The sequence below is a fragment of the Dermacentor andersoni genome, chromosome 5 (assembly GCF_023375885.2).
Source record: "Dermacentor andersoni chromosome 5, qqDerAnde1_hic_scaffold, whole genome shotgun sequence".
In the NCBI taxonomy this organism is placed as follows: Eukaryota; Metazoa; Arthropoda; class Arachnida; order Ixodida; family Ixodidae; genus Dermacentor; species Dermacentor andersoni.
This window is the reverse complement of record NC_092818.1, coordinates 76,787,451-76,806,127: the sequence shown is the minus strand read 5'-3', so window position 1 is coordinate 76,806,127 and position 18,677 is coordinate 76,787,451. Positions and strand designations below refer to the sequence as shown.

Below are 18,677 nucleotides of genomic sequence, written 5' to 3'. Positions count from 1 at the left end.
TCTAGTCCCGTATAGAAAATTCTTCAGCGGCGCGAAGAGTGGCACGAGCTGTAGAAACTGTTTATCATAAGCAAGTCTGAAGGCTATTTTTTCTTTCCGTTTTGCCTTTCACAGCCAAACACTTTCATTGGCTCAAGCGGCCGCTGCGGTATCGACCAATACCAAACACAGGTTTTCTAGAGCCCACCAAAGACGGTACATGTAACGAATGAGACTTCTTCGCATATGATTAACTCTGCGGCAACACATTAATGTTGTGCGGGATCCCATTTTGCCACAGATAACAGAACCTAATGTTCAAATAATAGAAAAAATCCTCTAATACAAAACATCTTCATCAACTGGATACTCAGAATCATGAGTGCATAAGAGAACGGAACTCTGTTCGGTGGTTTCCATCTCCGGTTCAGCTACCTTTAGCAGCCTATAGGATCGCTAACAAAATTTATGCACAGTCGCAGTGTTAATCATATGCGAAGAGGTCTGATTTGTTGTCGATAGGTTTTGTGACTGGCTCTAGAAAAAATAGCCACGGGTATGGGCTAATATTGGAGGCTTGTTACTAGAACGATTCAACTTTAGCCTTAGATTGTAAAACATGGCGGGAAAAAAAAAGTAACGATCGCGCGCGCCTTGCAGAAAGAAGTGTTTCTGCATGTATACATACTAAGGAAACACTGTATTCCAAAAAAAACTCTTTTGCAAGAATTGTTTGCAAGATCAACTGTAAGTCAATCCTGCTGCTGTACATGCACTGTTAGCAAAACAGAGCAGCCATTGACAAAGAGTATTTACGAACGCAAACATTCGCGAATTAGGCACCACAATGTTCAGTTCAGCAAAACTTTAACGCGTGAAAAGATTTCTTGTGAAGAAAGACACGGTGACAGACTGGAGGCGTTTTATCGAAGAGGTTAGTGGTTTTCAAAAGGTTCACCCAGGTTAAGAGGTCTGCATTGTCATATCAACAGGCGCAACGTCATCCGTGCCAGGGGCAAATTTCATCGTCATCTATATGCACAACCTCACGTTCGTTGTGGGGCGTACGTTGCCCTATTTACCGCGTATCACGCACGAAAGCCTTCCCATTGGTTTAATTTGCGAAACAAGGCGCACATAAGTGAAACATTGATCCAGTAATCTTCAACGCTAATTATACACAAAGAGGTCTTTCCATCGGGTCTTTTCTTATCTGTCTCGCACTTCGCATCGCATTAACGAGCACATTCTACGCGGATCGCATTATGCCATAATAACATTCGCGCTGGCTTTTCCGTAAGCAAACGCCAACGAAGTCCTTCGCGTCACTGCCTTAAAATTATGAAAACGGTCGTCTGTAACACGAACACGTACGCGCGCTATCACGGTTGCGTGGTCTCAGACGGGAAGTTCTCATCATTGCGGCACGTAGTACAAGAAATACTCGTCTGAAATAATGTTTATGTCTGGTTTTGGCGAGGCAAACAATGACTGTATGGAACACTGAAAGACAGCACTTTAAGAGAATAAAGAAAGGCAACAATATAACGCCTTTCGTTCAAACTGCGGACCGTCAGCAAACCCTCTACCACTTGTTTCACGGTCAGTATACCTGCACGCCAGAGAAGTGGGGCTTTCTTAATTTCAGCCTAAGTTACTTGAGTAAGCACGCTATAAAGACGGCACGTAAATAAATCAGCGACCGAAAGGTCGCCTTGAAAAGAACACAAAATGTGCGCTCATCACCGACGCTTGTCACGCAGTTCATCACAGTCAGGCAGGCGCGCTTAGGTGGCGCGAAGCGTCACGACTGGTGGGGAAACAGACCGGCGGCGCGCAGACTTCCACCCGAGGATTGCCAAGTGAAACATAATTTAGAGCAATTCCGACCCAGCAACAGCAGAAGGAGGAAAGTGAGGGCTCGCGAACTATTAGTGGAGAAGAAAAGTAGAGAGAGCGAGAGCTGCAGGAGACGGAAGAACGGCTCGCACGAGAGATGGCCGCGAAGACGGCCCTTCGCGCTTTCCGGCGGCCGGAACCGCACCGCTGAGAAACATTCGTTTCGCAAAAGTGCCCGTTAATTGCCAAGGGAGTCTTCCTTGCGCCACACCACAGCGCTGGAGGGCATGGACAGACACGTGTGCAGAAAGAAACAGCGCGAGCTCGCTCCTGCGTCCTACAGCAGGGGTGCGAGCGACGAGAAAGTGGCAGCGAGTCGGAAGCCGAAAAAAGAACGAAAGAAAGAAAGGCGGAGGAGTTCGCTTCAGCGAGCGCTCGCCCGAGCACGGAATGCACGGAAGGCGGGAGGACGGGGGTCGACTTTGGCTTGGCTTGGCGTGGCCAGTAGTTTCTGGCTCTCAGCCCAGCGCTTCGCGCCGGCCGGGACAAATGCAAATTGAACTGCCACTCGAAGGGAAGAGCCGCGGGGACCGCAGCAGCGAGGCGCGACACCACACCGGTTACTCGTCTGTCCAGGGGCGCGAGACTCGCGTAAGAGCGGCGAACTCGTCGGAGACCGAGAGAAGGGAAGAACGAAGCGAAAGAAAGACCGTAAAGAACGAAGCACACAGAGGACGTCCAGGAGTCGGGCGAAGAGAGCGCCAAGAGTGCACACGGCACTATACTACCGAGAAAGGGGACTCCCTTCTACGCCAGCGCGACAACGCGCACGCGAGCGCGGTCCAGTGGAAGCAGGTCCAAAGAAGTCGTTTATAAATCTGACAAATCCAGCAGCAGAGAGGAACCGAGCGCCAGGCTGCAGCTCTCGGGAGCGCAGCGCGCGGCACGCACACAAGTGCAGCGAGTCCGTAGTTTATCTTACTTTACGGATTTTCCTTCTCTCTCTCTCTCTCTTACTCAAGCACACACGCGTGACTGTTTCTGAATTCCGCCTCCTTTGTCCATTCTTTCTTCTTCCACCACCTCGCCTGTCTCACCGTAAAGGCTTCTCGCAGAGGGCGGCAGTCGCTCGCGCGCGAGCACAGCGTGTCCGCAAGCAAGTCAGCTTTATATCTATAGGCGCACGAAGCTCGGAAGCAAGCAGCTACGCCGACTCAAGCAACGGAAAGAGAGAGAGAGAGAGAGAGAACGGGAGAAGACAGAAAACGAGCAGCGGCAAAAGGAGGCCAAGCGCAAGTAGTCGCCGTCGGTGTTGTAAATTACGAGCCGACTGCTATCCCCCCACCCCCTCCCCGATTCACCCACAGCAACGTACAGAGTGTTGCTTGCTCGCGCGCTGTTGAAAAGACTCCGCGCCGGAATTCGCCATTCGTCAGCGACTTTTGTACTTCTGCGGCAGCACTTCCCTGCATGTATGGAGGGACGTTGTGTGCCCCCCATCCTCCTTTCACTCTCTTCCGAAGGTTCCTCTTCCACAGCTCTCCCTCCTCATCCATTTCTGCTGCTTGCCCTCCGCTACAGTTCTTGTTCCATTTCATTCATTCAAACTGTCCTGTCTTCTCCGTCTCTTTTGCTAGCGTTGTCTTTCGCCACACACACCCTTCGCGTGTGTACGATAGGCAACGGCGTGCACACCCCGGCGGAATGAAACGCTGCCATCACGCCCGCACTTGTCTAGAACAGCAGCACAGTAGGCGATAGTTATGTTTTGAGAGATTTAGTGGCTGAGCACCCCCCCCCTCCCCCCCCCCCCCCCGCTCCATCCTACGCAGTGCCCTGCTCTTCTGGTCGCGGATTGAAACCCGCCATCATGAAAGGAGCATCCTTCCTTTCGCCGAGCCTCCATATATAAGCTCGCAGCAGCGCCGTCTAAGCGGTCTCGCGCTAACAGGACGCGACTAGAATTTACAGCGTCGCCAAACTAAACAGCGATGCCAAAGGAAAGATTTACCGCCACCGCAATTTATGAGCCTTCAGCGGCCTTCTGAATCCGCGCCTTCCGTGGCGAGACGAACTCGGTTGCCGAGAAAGAGCGAGAAAAAGGGAAAAGAAATACGGCAGCGGAGTCGGCTGGCGGGATACGTTAATCTCTTCCATTGAATGAGAGACCCTGGTGGAATCGCTGAGGTCACTTCCCTAAAAGCTTTCCTTTTCAGCCAAGTGGCAGAGAGAAAGTGCGGGCCAATAGCGCGCATTAAAAGCACTCTTGCGTTTGCTCCTGACATTTGATACACGACGTCGATACCCTTGAGGCGCCCGCTGTATACCGGAGATTGTATATGAAGGACGTGCCTATGAAAATTAGAAGATATGACCCACAGTAGGCTACATAGTGTTACTTAGGCAGAATTGCCTCCGTGTGATTTAGAGGTCGAAATACTGTTGATGCCTCGACACATCGACTTATAGGTTGCTCGAAAAGACACCACTCCGTTGGAGCTGGCACGTTGTATGAAGAATTGGATGTACAGACGTCATGTGTATATAGTGCCGATGTATCATGCGGTTTGCGACACTCTGTTACATTCACGGGGTAGTTTCCTCTTACGCGCATAGCGGTGGTCGCACACATGTCGGATCACGTAACTTTTGCGTGTCGATACCCAAGTTCGAGGGATAGCAATGCAGAGTGCACATCAATAACCGTGCTCCAAGGGTAGCGGCCTTGTAATATAACTATGACAGTGTTGTGTCAGACAGCGTTTCTCAACTAGCTTCAAGCGTTAGGTTAGTCGAGAGAATCGTAAGTACCAACTAAAGTACGCACGCACCAAACAAGCAGGGGCCACCTGACAACTGAGTAGCAGCATACAAGGCGACTCGCTCGGTCGCCTCGTATACTGCTGTTCGTTTTGAAGGCCGACGTACCAGCATAGCGGACGACGGAGCCAGCCAGATCGAGTGTCAAAACGTAGCATGTCCTGCCCTCACATGACAACGTGCCATGTTGTGACGTCACGACACAGTACCCTTCCTGGGAAACTGAACCAAAACTGGCTGTAGAAAAGCTGTTACATTAAGTTACTTGCGCTGCTCTGAGACTTGTCAATATGTATTTTCTAGAGTTTAGAACGCCGGGACATATATTTTACCACGAAAAATGAATAGACAAATGTATCATATGTCAGTACCCATTAAGACAATTAATGGGTGCTGGTAATAATTACATTAAAACGAGGCAGCATTGGCGGCACGGAGCATTCCATCTCAAATGGCAACACGAGAGACTGACGAAATGGAGTGTAGCAATGGCGAGTAATATAATTTATCAGATTGTTTTTGCGGGTGAAATCACTTTTGACTGCCGTATTTACAATTTCAGGTACAATGAAATGAGAGTGCCCCAACAGACGACGCAGTTGCTGTATAATGTTTTACTTATTTCGAATTACTAAGTAACGGATATAAAAATAAATGGGTGGTCGCAAGCAAAAAAAAAAAAACATATGAACAAGAGCACACCCACAACGACCGCGGTTATAACAAGCGCATATATGCTCCACGACAAAACTGCCTGCATTGCATCGGAACGTCGGAACGTGATGCAAGCGCCATATTCATCAGCCAAGTAAATACTGCGGTCCATGACACAGGGCAAAAGATGGAAGTGCATTCATTGCCCATTTCTCTTCTTTTCTTTTTCTTTTTTTTTGACAGCGGTGTGTTGGAGAGAGGTGCTGAAATAATTCATTTGTGGTATTTGGCAATTATGTTAAGATTGCGAAATTGCATATACAAAGTGTGTACAAGACAAGCTACGAGGGAGTAGAAACGAAATTTTAGAAATGAACGTAGTGGGCATGTGTACATTAAACAATTCCTTCTCTCGATCATTACCACTGCTTCCCTCCTCCGTCCCCCTCTCCCTGTGTAGAGAAGCCGGACAAAGCGAGATATACTATATACCTGAGAACGGCCTCTCTCGTGCAGTTTCATCCTGTATACTTTATTGATTGAATAAGAAATTGCACTTCACAAACGGAGAGCCGTTCGTCAAGCTCTTGGAGGACGTGCGAAGGCAACAACTGTCCGTGTCTCTCGACAACATATGCAACACTCATGATTCTCCAACACGTCTCTGAAGCGACAGCTGACTTCTTCGGTATTCACCAGAATTCAAAGAAAGAAAGGAAACTCATCACTTCCACGTATTCCCCCTGCACGCGCCGCCCGTACAAGTCTCCGTGCCCGCCCTAACATCTGTGAATGGGTGAGCAAAGACGATGCAAGCGAGGTCAGCGTATGCACAAGCGCGCCACGTGAAAACATGCACGGTTAGCGTGATTTGAGTGGGCGAGCCAAAATACATGCACGCCGGCAGAGAGAACCACACGAGTGCCGATCATCCTCATAGAAGCGCGCTCAGCACACACACACGCCGGGGGCGGCGGCGGCCCCTGCGCGGGCGTTGGTTGCAGCTGGGGCCGCCAGTGGCTCGGCCGCCGCGGCGCTCCGTCGGCGGCCATCCATTAACCCATTAACAATTCCGGCCGGGGGCCTCCGACGGGCGGCGGCTATCGGAACGCTCCTCGTACACGGGGCCGCGCCATCCATTGCGGCCTGTCTGGGCCGGATTTACAAGTGCCTAGGCCTGGATTAGAGGCGCGCCCGGGGCCGTCCCCTCGGACCCCTGTATTCTTCATAGGGCCGCCTTGTAATCAATTGCGCGCCCAAATCCGTCGGGATAGGCGCCTCGTGGGAGTCGAGAGAAGAGGAGCGCAAGAAGCGTGCGCGCGCGACCAACAGCGCGGAGAAGAGAGCGAACACACACACATACAAAAAAAAAGCGAGAAAGATACAAGGGCCTGCCGCGGGAGGAATCCAATTCTTACTGCTTCAGCCTTTGCCTGCCTGCCTGCTTGCTGCTGTTGCAAGCCGCGCTTCTCCCGTGTCGCCGTCTTCCCTTCCGCTTCCATCGGCCCGCCGTCCTCCACTACGACCACTACTATTTCTTCTTCAGCGGCGGGCGCGAAACTTATTTGCTCTTTTGCGAGGCTACCGGCGGCGGCAGCCGTGAGATGGTAGATATATAGGTTCGATCCCCTCCTCGAGGCAGGCCTCGCGCTCGACTTCGTTCTCCCCCACTTCTCCTTCGTTTCTAAAGCCGCGTGCTCGCTTTATTTCTCTATCCTTTATATTCGTCCTCGATCTTCCCCCCGCCCTATCGAAACCGAGTTTGGAAACAAACGTCGGAGCTCTTCTCTCGTCTCCAGCGAGAAAACGCGGGATTAAGCATGGCACTCGTGCACCCCCACTGCCCGCTTACACGCAGCGTCGGCACAGGCATGCACCGAGCTCGGTCGGCCACGCCGTGGGGATTTGCGCGCGTACGCGCGGCAGTGCCGAGCTAGATCTCCTCACACCAGAGATTTAAAAAAAAAAAAGAGAAAGAGAAGAGGGATAGAGAGCAAGAAGGAAAAACACGAAGAGCCGCTATGCACGCGCGAGAACGTGCCATACGAGAAGAAATACTTGCACTTTCACAATGCCAAAGTGCGCGCGATATCAATGTCAGCGTCTTCAGTAAATTTCAACATCACTTTCTATCGGTTTCATCGTATACCGTCTGTCCTATGTGTGTTCCTTTTCGTGTTCACCCTTCGCGCTCTTAGAACGATGTCGGCAAAAACGGACCAAATCGTGCAGGCCTAGGTTTACTGTGAGTTCAACATGCGCCTGACATGACCATTTAGGCCCACTAAACCAGCCAGAGTAAATACGTTTAAGCTGATAAAGTATTCTTTGAACACTACTCTTATTCTATTCATTTGGCGAAATAATAGGACAGATTCTTATCTGAGAAAATGAGGCCAAGCTCCCCTTTCTGAAATTGAAGCGTCCGTTACGCAAGCGTGATGTCACGTATTTCGAAAATATATTCTCGTCCTTGCGCCGTTTTTGGCGAAGGAAAAGCTTCCAGAAGTTGCAGCAGCAGCTTAGTGGCTATGGTGTTGCGCTGCTTAGCTCGAGGTCGCGCGTTCGATCCCGACCGCTGTGGCCACATTTCGATGAGACCGAAATTTAAAAAAAAAAAAAAGGAAACTGCTGGCGCACTTATATAGGTGCACGTCAAAGAACCACACATGGTCAAAATTAGTCCGGAGATTCCCCTACAACAGAGCGTGCAGCATAACCATGTCGTGGTTTTGGCCCGTAAAACCCCAGAATTTCATTTTTTTTTTTGTAACTTTTAGGCGGACCCATGGTTACTTTCAAATGGAATATTGTCGCGAAAAGAGTATAGCGCGGGCCTCTTTGCTTGTTTTCCGGGAATTTTGGGGGCTCCTCGACGCGGAGGCAAACCTTTGTACCCCGAATAATCGCGGCGGCGCCGGGCATGTACTGCCGCCCGGCCGCCGCGCCTGACGTCACACGTGCACCTGACGCGTCCTCGTCCCACGCTCGGCTGTCAAAAGCCGATTAGTCATGGTCCGAGTGCTTTTGTGTAAGGAGTGTTGACGCGACCATTTCTTGACCCCTTGAACTCTGCCGCTTATTGGGTGATGTCGGCTTGCCTGATTGGTCGGAGTAACGAAGTAACCCATTGGTGGAGAAGCCTGCGCCTCCCGCCGGTCCGCGGGTCCCTTGGATGCTGGGGAAACTTATTTAAGGAGTAGTTCGGGTAGTTTTTGGGAGAGCAAGTAGACAGCAGCAGACGGCGCATCTTCACCAGGGGAGACCAGGCCGGTCAGGCAGGCCGACGACGACGACGGGTATGACATCGTTCTGTTTGTAAATATTTTATGCAGTGTTAACTTAAAGGAAATCTCAAGTGAATAAACCTAGCTGTTCAAATGCTACTCTCGTCGTCGTACCTTCGAATTCGGACAGACCCCTGCCAGAGCTCATCCCCATTCTTCTTCCGTCTCCCTGGTGAGTTGATTCGTCTGATAACTCACGGCTGCGTCGCTTCGCTACAAAGAGGTGGAGTGTGCTGGGTACCGAAGGCCACGCACTAATATGGGCCGTGGCAACAAACCTCAAGAACCTAGCTCTAACAGCTCGACTATAACCGAACCCCCTACTGTCCTCGCTACCATGTCCACCCCTCAAGCGGAACCTTTCATCGGACCGCCAGTATTTAAAGGCACACCAGAAGAGTCAATATCCGAGTGGCTGCTTTGCTACGAATACGTAGCCTCCCTCAACAACTGGGATGAAGGGACGAAAGTAAAATTTTTATATTTGGCATTAGAGGGCAATGCAAAAAAGTGGCACACCACGCAAATTTTAACGGGTGCCCCTAATACATGGAAAGAGTGGACGACGCTCTTAAAAACGTCTTTCACAAGTCGCCACTCAGTTGAGATCGCATATTTGCGGCTCCAAAACCGGACGCAGCTACCGTCAGAGTCTCCCGAAGATTATTATTATGATGTTGTGCTGCTGTGCGCCAGAGTTAACCCGTCTATGACGGAAGAGGAGCGGTTGCGGCACCTCATGCGCGGCTTGCGTCCGGACGTACTGGAAAAAATTCTTATTGCAAACCCGGACAGCTGCTCTGCTTTCCTCGAAATTTCACACCGAATTGATCGGGCAGCTTTTTTGATGATGCATGCGTCGCAACCAGAAGCGATCGGCACCGACTTCTCTGCCGGCCAGCAGTCGTGGTACCCATACGCCTCGGCACCTCCAGCCGGAGTGACACCCGCTGGAGCAAGAATGCAACCGCCTCCGACCTGTCTCGCCACCTGCGCTGCTGCAGAGCATCACTGCCCGCGAGAGGCCACCGACCGCGACAGGGACTTGAGGGCGATCGCGGCCTCTATGGCCCCATTATTCGACCGCCTGAAAGCTATTGAAGAAGGTGTACGTCGTCCTCCAGTGCCCTGGCCAGCGGGAAATACCCGCGACGACGACGAGCAACCACGCTGCCAGCTATGCGACCGCATCGGCCACTTTGCGCCCCAGTGCCGGCAATGGCTCCAGGAAAACGGACCCCAGTGGGAGGAGCAGCGCTCCAACTTTGAGCAAAACAACTCCCGCACGCTTTCCCGACTTCCGCATGATTCCGCGCCAGCAAGCGACGAAAATCCCTTACCGTTGCTCGTGCTGGATCATGTGGACATCGGCGAAAGGCAGAGAGAGGATCCATGGATGCGAGAAGTAATACAGCACCTAGAGCAGCCGAGTGCGCCCGTTGCCAGAAAAACGAAAAGAACGGCACGGAGCTTTCGCTTGATCGGCGGTGTGTTGTATAGAAGAGCGAAAGGCTTTCAAGACGGTCGCACGGCACTTGTTGTCCCACGGTGTTTGAGGTCGGAGGTGTTACGGCACTGTCATGTCGATAGCTCGGCGGGCCACCTCGACGTCAGGCGCACCTGGGGGAAAGTTCGCCGCCGTTAGTTCTGGCCAAAGATGTTTTGCCACGTCAGCAAGTACGTCCTATCCTGCTCTGACTGCCAGAAACAGCCGCTCGCCCACAGAAAGCCAGCCAGTGTCGCCCCCTTTGTAAGCTCCAAAAATGAGCCTCTGCTTCAGGTAGGCCAAGGAATGCAACGCGGAACTCAGGACGCCAAGGAAGCGGCCCCCAAAACGGACCCTGCTCAGATTCTAGCCGACCAAACCGGCAAAAAACGCGACGTTTTTAATGTTCCGCGGTTAAAACAGTGCCATGTCAGACAGTGCGCCGATGACGACGCAGACGACGAGTCTGCTACCGAACGTCAGAAGCACAAGAAAATGTGTTGTGTTCCTCGCGTGGTGCATCAATGTAGTTCACGTGGTGATCGGAGGCATGCCGCGTGTGATCGTGTGTGTCAGACGTGGACTAGTGATCGTGGACGACAAGACAAAAACCCGGACGGGATTGAACTTTACTCCAATTGGAGTACATTTAACTGGAGGACATTCCCCAACGAGGCCGATCCGAGAACTATCACTGCTTACGACACGGACACTGATGTGTATCACAGCGCAAGCGAATAATCTTCCTTGTTAATTTTAGTTTGTAGCGCGCGATTGAACTTTGATGTTTCTTGTCTTGTGCATTTTGTTTCCATTTTGTTAAAACTTGTTTGTTGTTTGTTTTGTTTTATGTGATGTTAAATCTTCCTTACGGATACTTCAGTTTTTTTTATATGAATCCCTAAATGTACGTGTTTAATTTGTACGTATTTAATTTGTTAATTTGGTTTTGTAGTAATGCTTTGTAACGAGTGGGACACTCTTTTTCGTAGGGGGGAGGTGTCGCGAAAAGAGTATAGCGCGGGCCTCTTTGCTTGTTTTCCGGGAATTTTGGGGGCTCCTCGACGCGGAGGCAAACCTTTGTACCCCGAATAATCGCGGCGGCGCCGGGCATGTACTGCCGCCCGGCCGCCGCGCCTGACGTCACACGTGCACCTGACGCGTCCTCGTCCCACGCTCGGCTGTCAAAAGCCGATTAGTCATGGTCCGAGTGCTTTTGTGTAAGGAGTGTTGACGCGACCATTTCTTGACCCCTTGAACTCTGCCGCTTATTGGGTGATGTCGGCTTGCCTGATTGGTCGGAGTAACGAAGTAACCCATTGGTGGAGAAGCCTGCGCCTCCCGCCGGTCCGCGGGTCCCTTGGATGCTGGGGAAACTTATTTAAGGAGTAGTTCGGGTAGTTTTTGGGAGAGCAAGTAGACAGCAGCAGACGGCGCATCTTCACCAGGGGAGACCAGGCCGGTCAGGCAGGCCGACGACGACGACGGGTATGACATCGTTCTGTTTGTAAATATTTTATGCAGTGTTAACTTAAAGGAAATCTCAAGTGAATAAACCTAGCTGTTCAAATGCTACTCTCGTCGTCGTACCTTCGAATTCGGACAGACCCCTGCCAGAGCTCATCCCCATTCTTCTTCCGTCTCCCTGGTGAGTTGATTCGTCTGATAACTCACGGCTGCGTCGCTTCGCTACAATATCGTGCTTTTCTTTACCAATGATCAATTGCCTATAGATCCGAATATAAACCTGTCGAATTCATGACGTCCATAGGCGCATTTACCAGAGGGACACGGGAGGGGGGGGGGAACTTGCCCCCTCCTCCCCCCTGCCAGAAGTGGAAGAGCAAAGTGTGTGCTACGTGACACTGTCAAACGTGGAGAGCCATGACAATGCCATTACATTGCCTTGACATTTTTCTATCGGTATGCATCACTTCTTATGTTGCCTGTTAACGTTATTTTTAGGCTATTTCAACATGACACTAACACTAACAGACGTTCCCTGGCAGAAAAAAAAAAGAAAGGTAGCGATTTCATATTTGGAAGAAATGGGGGTCATTATTCTGGAGAAATATATCTAAAGTTGGAACTGTGTAGGTTACTTATGTGCTTTGCGACTATTTAGTAAATACCTGCTTTCTCTCAACGCTTATGCGTTACACAAGGCATTCATAGTTGCTTTTCCTGGTTTCCACAGTAAACTATTTGATTCACAGTGTCTATATTTCGTTGAAATAAGAATCCTCTGTGACGAGCGATAAGTGTTTAACCTATGTGGGTTCGCTGCAGCCTCCGTAGAAAGTTACTTATTCAAGCATTCCAGGGTGTTACACTGCCGTCACTCCAAATGGTTCCCATGCTCCTAAAACACCGGCATGAGGTACGGTCCCTGAAAATAGTGATAACATTTAGTGTAATGCGCTGCGAAACTTTCACGTACTTGTTTTAAATGTAACGTTGCAACTAATTACTGAACTTTCGTTTTTTCACCTAATTTTGTTCGTCATATACGAGACTCGCAGTTTGTGTCTCCAGTGTCTTCGGCTGACTAACTAAGCAAGGTAGGCACCGTGTTCATATTTGGGAAAGTCACAAGCGACGCGGGCACTGCTACGCTTCATGAAAACGACGGGCCTCTGTGACCGATTATAGGCGTGAAGTCATGGACATCCGCACGCGTTCACACCATAGTACGGTCTTCCCTCCCTCTCCTTTCTTTTCTTCCCTTAAACCCCTTCCCCTTTGTAGAGTAGCAAACCGGACATGCATCTGGTTGGCCTCCCTACCTTTCCTTCCTTCCTTTTCCTCCTCCTCCTCCTCCTACAGGGACAGTATGTGTGAGGTGTAGGCAACGTTCCCAAAAAGTGGGTTAAATTCGGCTCTTTACAATAGATTACATATGCAAGTGCATGGTCTGGATCGTTATTAGTGTGTTTAACGATCGGCGGTAAATTAACACCGCTCTCCTGGCATAACTATACATTTACAGTCGAGGTCAAATTTTGCTAACATATGGGGAACGCTACCACAAGTTTGTGTGCGATGTTAAATGGGTATTGATAAAATACAACTTCGGAAAAAAATAATGAAAAATAAAAAAAAAGGAACCTTAGCAAGCGTTCGAAAGTGTCAAGCTGCTGTTATCAGCTACGTTTCCGAAATTCCCAAGAGTATTCTGCATTTAAAAAACGTTATACTTAGAAGGAATGAGTGCAGCTTAAGTGGAATATGTCACGAAGTTCTAACGTTTTTGGCTTACCCAGGAGCACTACGAATAATTATTCAAGCCTCGTTTCTTTTTCTTGTTTTTTTTTTTAATGCTTGATACGTGTATTGGGTTCACCTGGTGTCCTGAGTGAACGATACTAGTCAGCTTCTTTATGTTTGGTGACAGTAAAGTCGAAGTAATGGAGTAATGGGTGGTGTGCAGGCAATTTTCAAAGTGGATGTGTAATTGAGGTTGTTGTAATAAATTGTGTATGCAAGTGCTCTAGCGTTATGGGTGTGTCTAACGAACGGGGTAGAATTTAACCCGTTGCCCTGGAAGAACTACAAATGCCACGGAGACCAAACTTAGGAAGAATGGGGGGAATGCTACGAAAATCTCTGTGCTAAACTAAACGAGTTGGATCAAACCCAGCTTTTGTAAAACAAAAACAAAAATATTAATCAAGTTTTGAAACGTGCGATACGGCCGGTATCAGCTATGCTTCCCATTGTCGCCACATAGCTGTAAGTTACAACATGATTACATTTCGTGGAAATAGGAGCGGCGGTCATGGTAAGTGCCATGTCTGAGACAATTTTTACGTTCGTGGTCCAGTTAAAAGCCTTGAAAGTAATTGCCAAATCCCAGTTTTCTTTTTCTTTTCATAGTTTCATCTGTCATAGGACGTTCGTAAATGGTTTTTGCGAGATCCTCTGCGAACTAATCAAGGCCCCTTGGTTGTGCCCGTATTTGGCGAAAATAATGGGCGTGTAATGGGTAATACGTAGGCTAAGTTCAAATTGTAGTTAAGACAGACAGTTGGGCTAGTTGGTAAGGAGCTTAATAGGACATGATTACTAGCGTAACAAGACAGGGACTAATAAATCATACGGGACTAGAGTGGTCCTGTGTCCTTTCTTTAGTCCCGGTCTTTTTACGCTAGTAATCATGTCTTATTATTCAAAGTAAGGGGACAAATTTGCAGTAAATTACGGATGTAAGCGATGCGGAGCTTTACCAATGTGTTTTACGAACAAAGCGTAATTTATCTCGCTACCTTGGGAGATCTGGGAGAGAAATCGAGATAAATTCTGGTAAAAATGCCGAGCGATTGGGGGGGGGGGGGGGGGGGGGTATGCTATGCCATCAGTTATGGTTAACGTTCTGGCGAAATAGAACGTGTATAGATAAATCACTGGCTTTCAAAAATTCCTGACAAAGAGTGCACGAAAGCGTTACATTCTTAAAAGGTTTCAAACGGAACCGAGCAACTTTTTAAGGCGTAATTACAGGAAACAAACTCTCATTTTAACAGCTCGAAGGAGACAGCTTCGCTGGGAATTAGTTTGTAATTCTGCAATGTCGCAAATATCTGTTCACGTTTTCTTTCTTTTTTTTTTCTTATGAATATTGTAAGTCCTTTATGTTGACTGCACTTTGATGTGTATAACCTCGACAATATTGCACTAACTAGCGACAAATTACCACTGTTAGTTATACACCTCTACTACTATTTGTTAAATTATCAAAATTGTTGCAAGCATATACATGTATATATACACGTATATAGGGTATCCCAGCTAACATTAGCCAAGCTGTTGAACGAAAAAAAGATGATTTAAAACAAAATATTTTCCAATATTTGCGGTGTCCGTTCATTAGACTTATGACGCCCGAACACAGTACGTTTCACAATTGTATGATGCACCCAGTTTCATAAATATTTATTTTTGTTGAACAGCCTTGACTAACGTCAGCTGGGACACACGGTACAATCGCACGCGACAAAACTTTGGAGGCAACGAGCACGGCTTAAACACTCGTCGTACATAAGGAGCATAATTCATGTTCAAGGTTATTAAATTATGGGGTTTTACGTGCCAAAACCACTTTCTGATTATGAGGCACGCATGAGGCACGCCGTAGTGGGGGACTCCGGAAATTTCGACCACCTGGGGTTCTTTAACGTGCACCTAAATCTAAGTACACGGGTGTTTTCGCATTTCGCCCCCATCGAAATTCGGCCGCCATGGCCGGGATTCGATCCCGCGACCTCGTGCTCAGCAGCCTAACACCATAGCCACTGAGCAACCACGGCGGGTTTCAAGGTTATAGCGACGCAGTGTACTAGCACTTCGAGCTATTGCACAAATGTGCACTTTCGTAATGTATTTTTTTTTTTCTTAATGCGCGCTTTGCAGTGTTTGTGTGCAGTGCAGCGCGCAGCAATGAATCAGCCAATCACCACCTTCAGAATAGTGAGAACATACCCGGATGTCACCTAAGATATAGAAACACAGGGGCCGGATACATAAAAAATTTTTGTTCGTAACTGCTTCTTGTCATTGGCTGGCCGCCTCTGTTCATAATGTTCAGCATCAGGATTGGCATAAGTTAGCTGTTACAATTTTAGTGCGAGATCCTTTTGTGAATACGGACCCGAAGAAAATCTTGCGGAAGCTCAGCGTGTAGAAAGAAAGCTTTAGTCGGCTAAAATAGCACACTTTGACCACGCAAATTAAGTGCACTTAAAGAACGTGTCTCGTTGAATTAGATTTGCATTTCTTCACAGAGTACTGAGCATCCAGCCCTAGAGGTTGCGTCTAACAAGTAACATATCAACGAAAACTAATGCAAAAGTGAAGAAAGATTCTCACCTGGTCAGTGACGTTCACACGAGGAAGGTCCTTCCCACAGCTCGTCAGGAGACAACGCCTGTAGACAAAGTAAGCATAAATTAAAAGCACGTCATAGATGTGACAGCACTTATTACGTATGTATACAAGGCCGTCCAATCTCAGGGGGGACACTCCATTAGAATTTGAACGCTCACAGCAACTTAAATTTGAAGTGGAATCCAGACAGCTAATGTTTTATTGTTTGATACGTGCCTGAAACATTACGTCAGGCATGTGTTTTTGTCCCGCGAAATAGCAGGAAAAAATAAAGCTGAACTTGTATTTGCTGCAATACCAAAGCGACTCCACGCGCACGGAAGTCCGCGTCTAGCCTGCGCCAATCGGAATGCAACCACGTCTCGCGGGGAGGAGCTCACGGCTGATCAACATGTACATTTACATAATTAATTCATAACGCTGAGCTTAGATCACTGACGCGTGCGTACAGAGCCAGGCATCTTGTAATCTGCAAATAACTGTAAGAGCTGACAATAATTGTATTCGGGCGACAGAAACGTTCTTGCAATAGACACGTTGAGGGATATTTTGGTGCTGAAACAGTCATGTTTCTCGAAAATTTCTTGTTTCTCCTGACATGCATGTGCTGTAGTGCATATATATAGTGCTTGTGACATATTAAACTTTATTATTCAGCGGCGACATTTCGTCTTTGTTGAATTTATGGCGTCACTTCATAATGTGTTCGTTTCAGTTGTGATACCTCTGATGCATTAATATGTTTCTCGCGTGAAACGGAGCAGCCGGCACAACCTCTTAGTGCCAACAATAAACAAACACAAACACGACAACAAACAAACACAGATAACAAATGTAGGCACACAAGATATCCCACTAATACTGCAAACTTAAACGAAGGATCGCCTCACTATTGGAGAACAGGACTATGATTATGGAGGGCACGCCGAATAAAATAAAATAAAAAGAGAACGGCGAAAGGCCAAGAATATTTTTCTGTGTGGTCAATGGCCGTAAAGAAAGAAAGAATTAAATGGCTACCGTGACTTAAACCAACGCATAGGAAACAAAAGAGGACAGAAAAAATCAAACAATCATTGCACGAACCCGGAAGGCGCTTGCAAAATTACAATCGCGCGCCGAGCGACATCCCTACGCATTCACCGACCGCAGACCTAATCGATGCCGAACCAGAAGCCAAAGCATTCTTTAAAACTCGCATCCCCGTCCGCGGTTGCGCAACTCGATCGACGCGAGAACTAACGCCCCGCCGAGGACAGACACCTCCTAATTCAGAAGCTGCAGGGCCGAATTAAAAAGAGCTCCGCCGTTCACAAACCTACGTAAGGGCGGGGATCCTGTTTCCCCGGGCCCCGCGCCACGCAGCTCGTTAAAATTGTCCCGCGGGGTCCAATCAGTCAGTACCCGCGACAACCCCTCATCCTACACATTCCCCCACCCCACCTCCTATAGCATTTCACGATGATCCAACGTCGCGGGAGCGGCCAAGGCGTCAGGCTTCTGACAATGCGGTTGCTCCTTACGCAGCTTGCCTCGAAGACCGTCGATGAAGAAGTCTTTTAATAACGCGGCTCCGGGGATCCGGCGTGGTCTTTCTCCCTCTCTCCTGTACATCGCACAGCTTACAGCCTTCGCCCTGAACTTCATCCCTCCTCACCCACCTCCCGACCTCGACGGATCGTTCGGTGTTGAGCATATGCGTTCCAATAAAAATTGAACGGTCTTGGCGGGACGCAACGCACCGCCGACCGCCCGTCGTGACTTGATTGAAATCTTCGCTCGTGCTCCTTCGTTATTTGTTCTTTCTTTTTTTCTTTCATCACGTTAAAATGTCTCCGTTTCACTGACAGGGTGCCGCAAGCGTCGGGGTCCAACCAGGGGCTGGGCCCAGGCTGCGCACGACTGCGTTTCTTTCTCGGACGATTTTAAGATGAAGGGGAGAGGGCGATGAAGCAAAAAACAAAATGCGCGGGTTTCCGCTTTGTGCGTGCGCAGCGTTGCTTTGTTTGGCCCGAGAATTGGTTTCGTAAATATAGATACATATATATTTCTTTTCCTTAACCTGGATTGATAGTTCTAGCGAGCAGCGCTTGTTCTTTATGATAGTTCTTTTCTCCCTCTGCTTGAAGGATTTTCGAATATCTAGCGACATGGAAAGAAAGAAAGAAAGAAAGAAAGAAAGAAAGAAAGAAAGAAAGAAAGAAAGAAAGAAAGAAAGAAAGAAAGAAAGAAAGAAAGAAAGAAAGAAAGAAAGAAAGAAAGATGCTTTGTATCAGGCACGTAAGTCAAGGGACCGGTCTCCACGGTGGGCAGGAAGGCCGACATTGATTGAAAACGCATTCGGGCAATCTAGATGCAATACTTCTCCCTACCCTAAAGTGTCACGGGAAGTCGCAGTAAAAAAAAAAGGAACAGAAGCACGTATAGTAAAAGCTAGAGGGCACAGCGAGATCTGACACCTATTAATGAAATAGAAAGGGAAAAATAAAAATAAAGAACGGGCAGAAAGAGAAAAGAAGAATTTGTAAGGAAACTTTGCCAAAGCTGTACCTATACAGGCAGGACCCGAGGCCCTACAACGCTACAGCTCGCCCACCCGTCTGTAGGTCCGTACCATCCCGCACACGGCCGAGTGAATTGACGCGTCCTCCGCCCGAACTACGTTCTCTGCGACGTCAGAGCCGCGGAATGGAAGCAGGGAAAGTGTGCGTAAGCAAAAAATACCAGCG

At 48.6% G+C, this 18,677-nt stretch overlaps 1 protein-coding gene across 1 annotated transcript in view; it reads right to left on the bottom strand.

Annotated features, from left to right (window-relative positions):
- The window catches only part of LOC126530796 (uncharacterized), a 581,130-nt gene that overhangs the window by 148,776 nt on the left and 413,677 nt on the right, over positions 1-18,677 (bottom strand). The window contains exon 6 of the mRNA XM_055070478.1: positions 15,931-15,988. Coding sequence (XP_054926453.1) covers positions 15,931-15,988 — 58 coding nt within the window. The remainder of the gene's footprint in view (positions 1-15,930; positions 15,989-18,677) is intronic.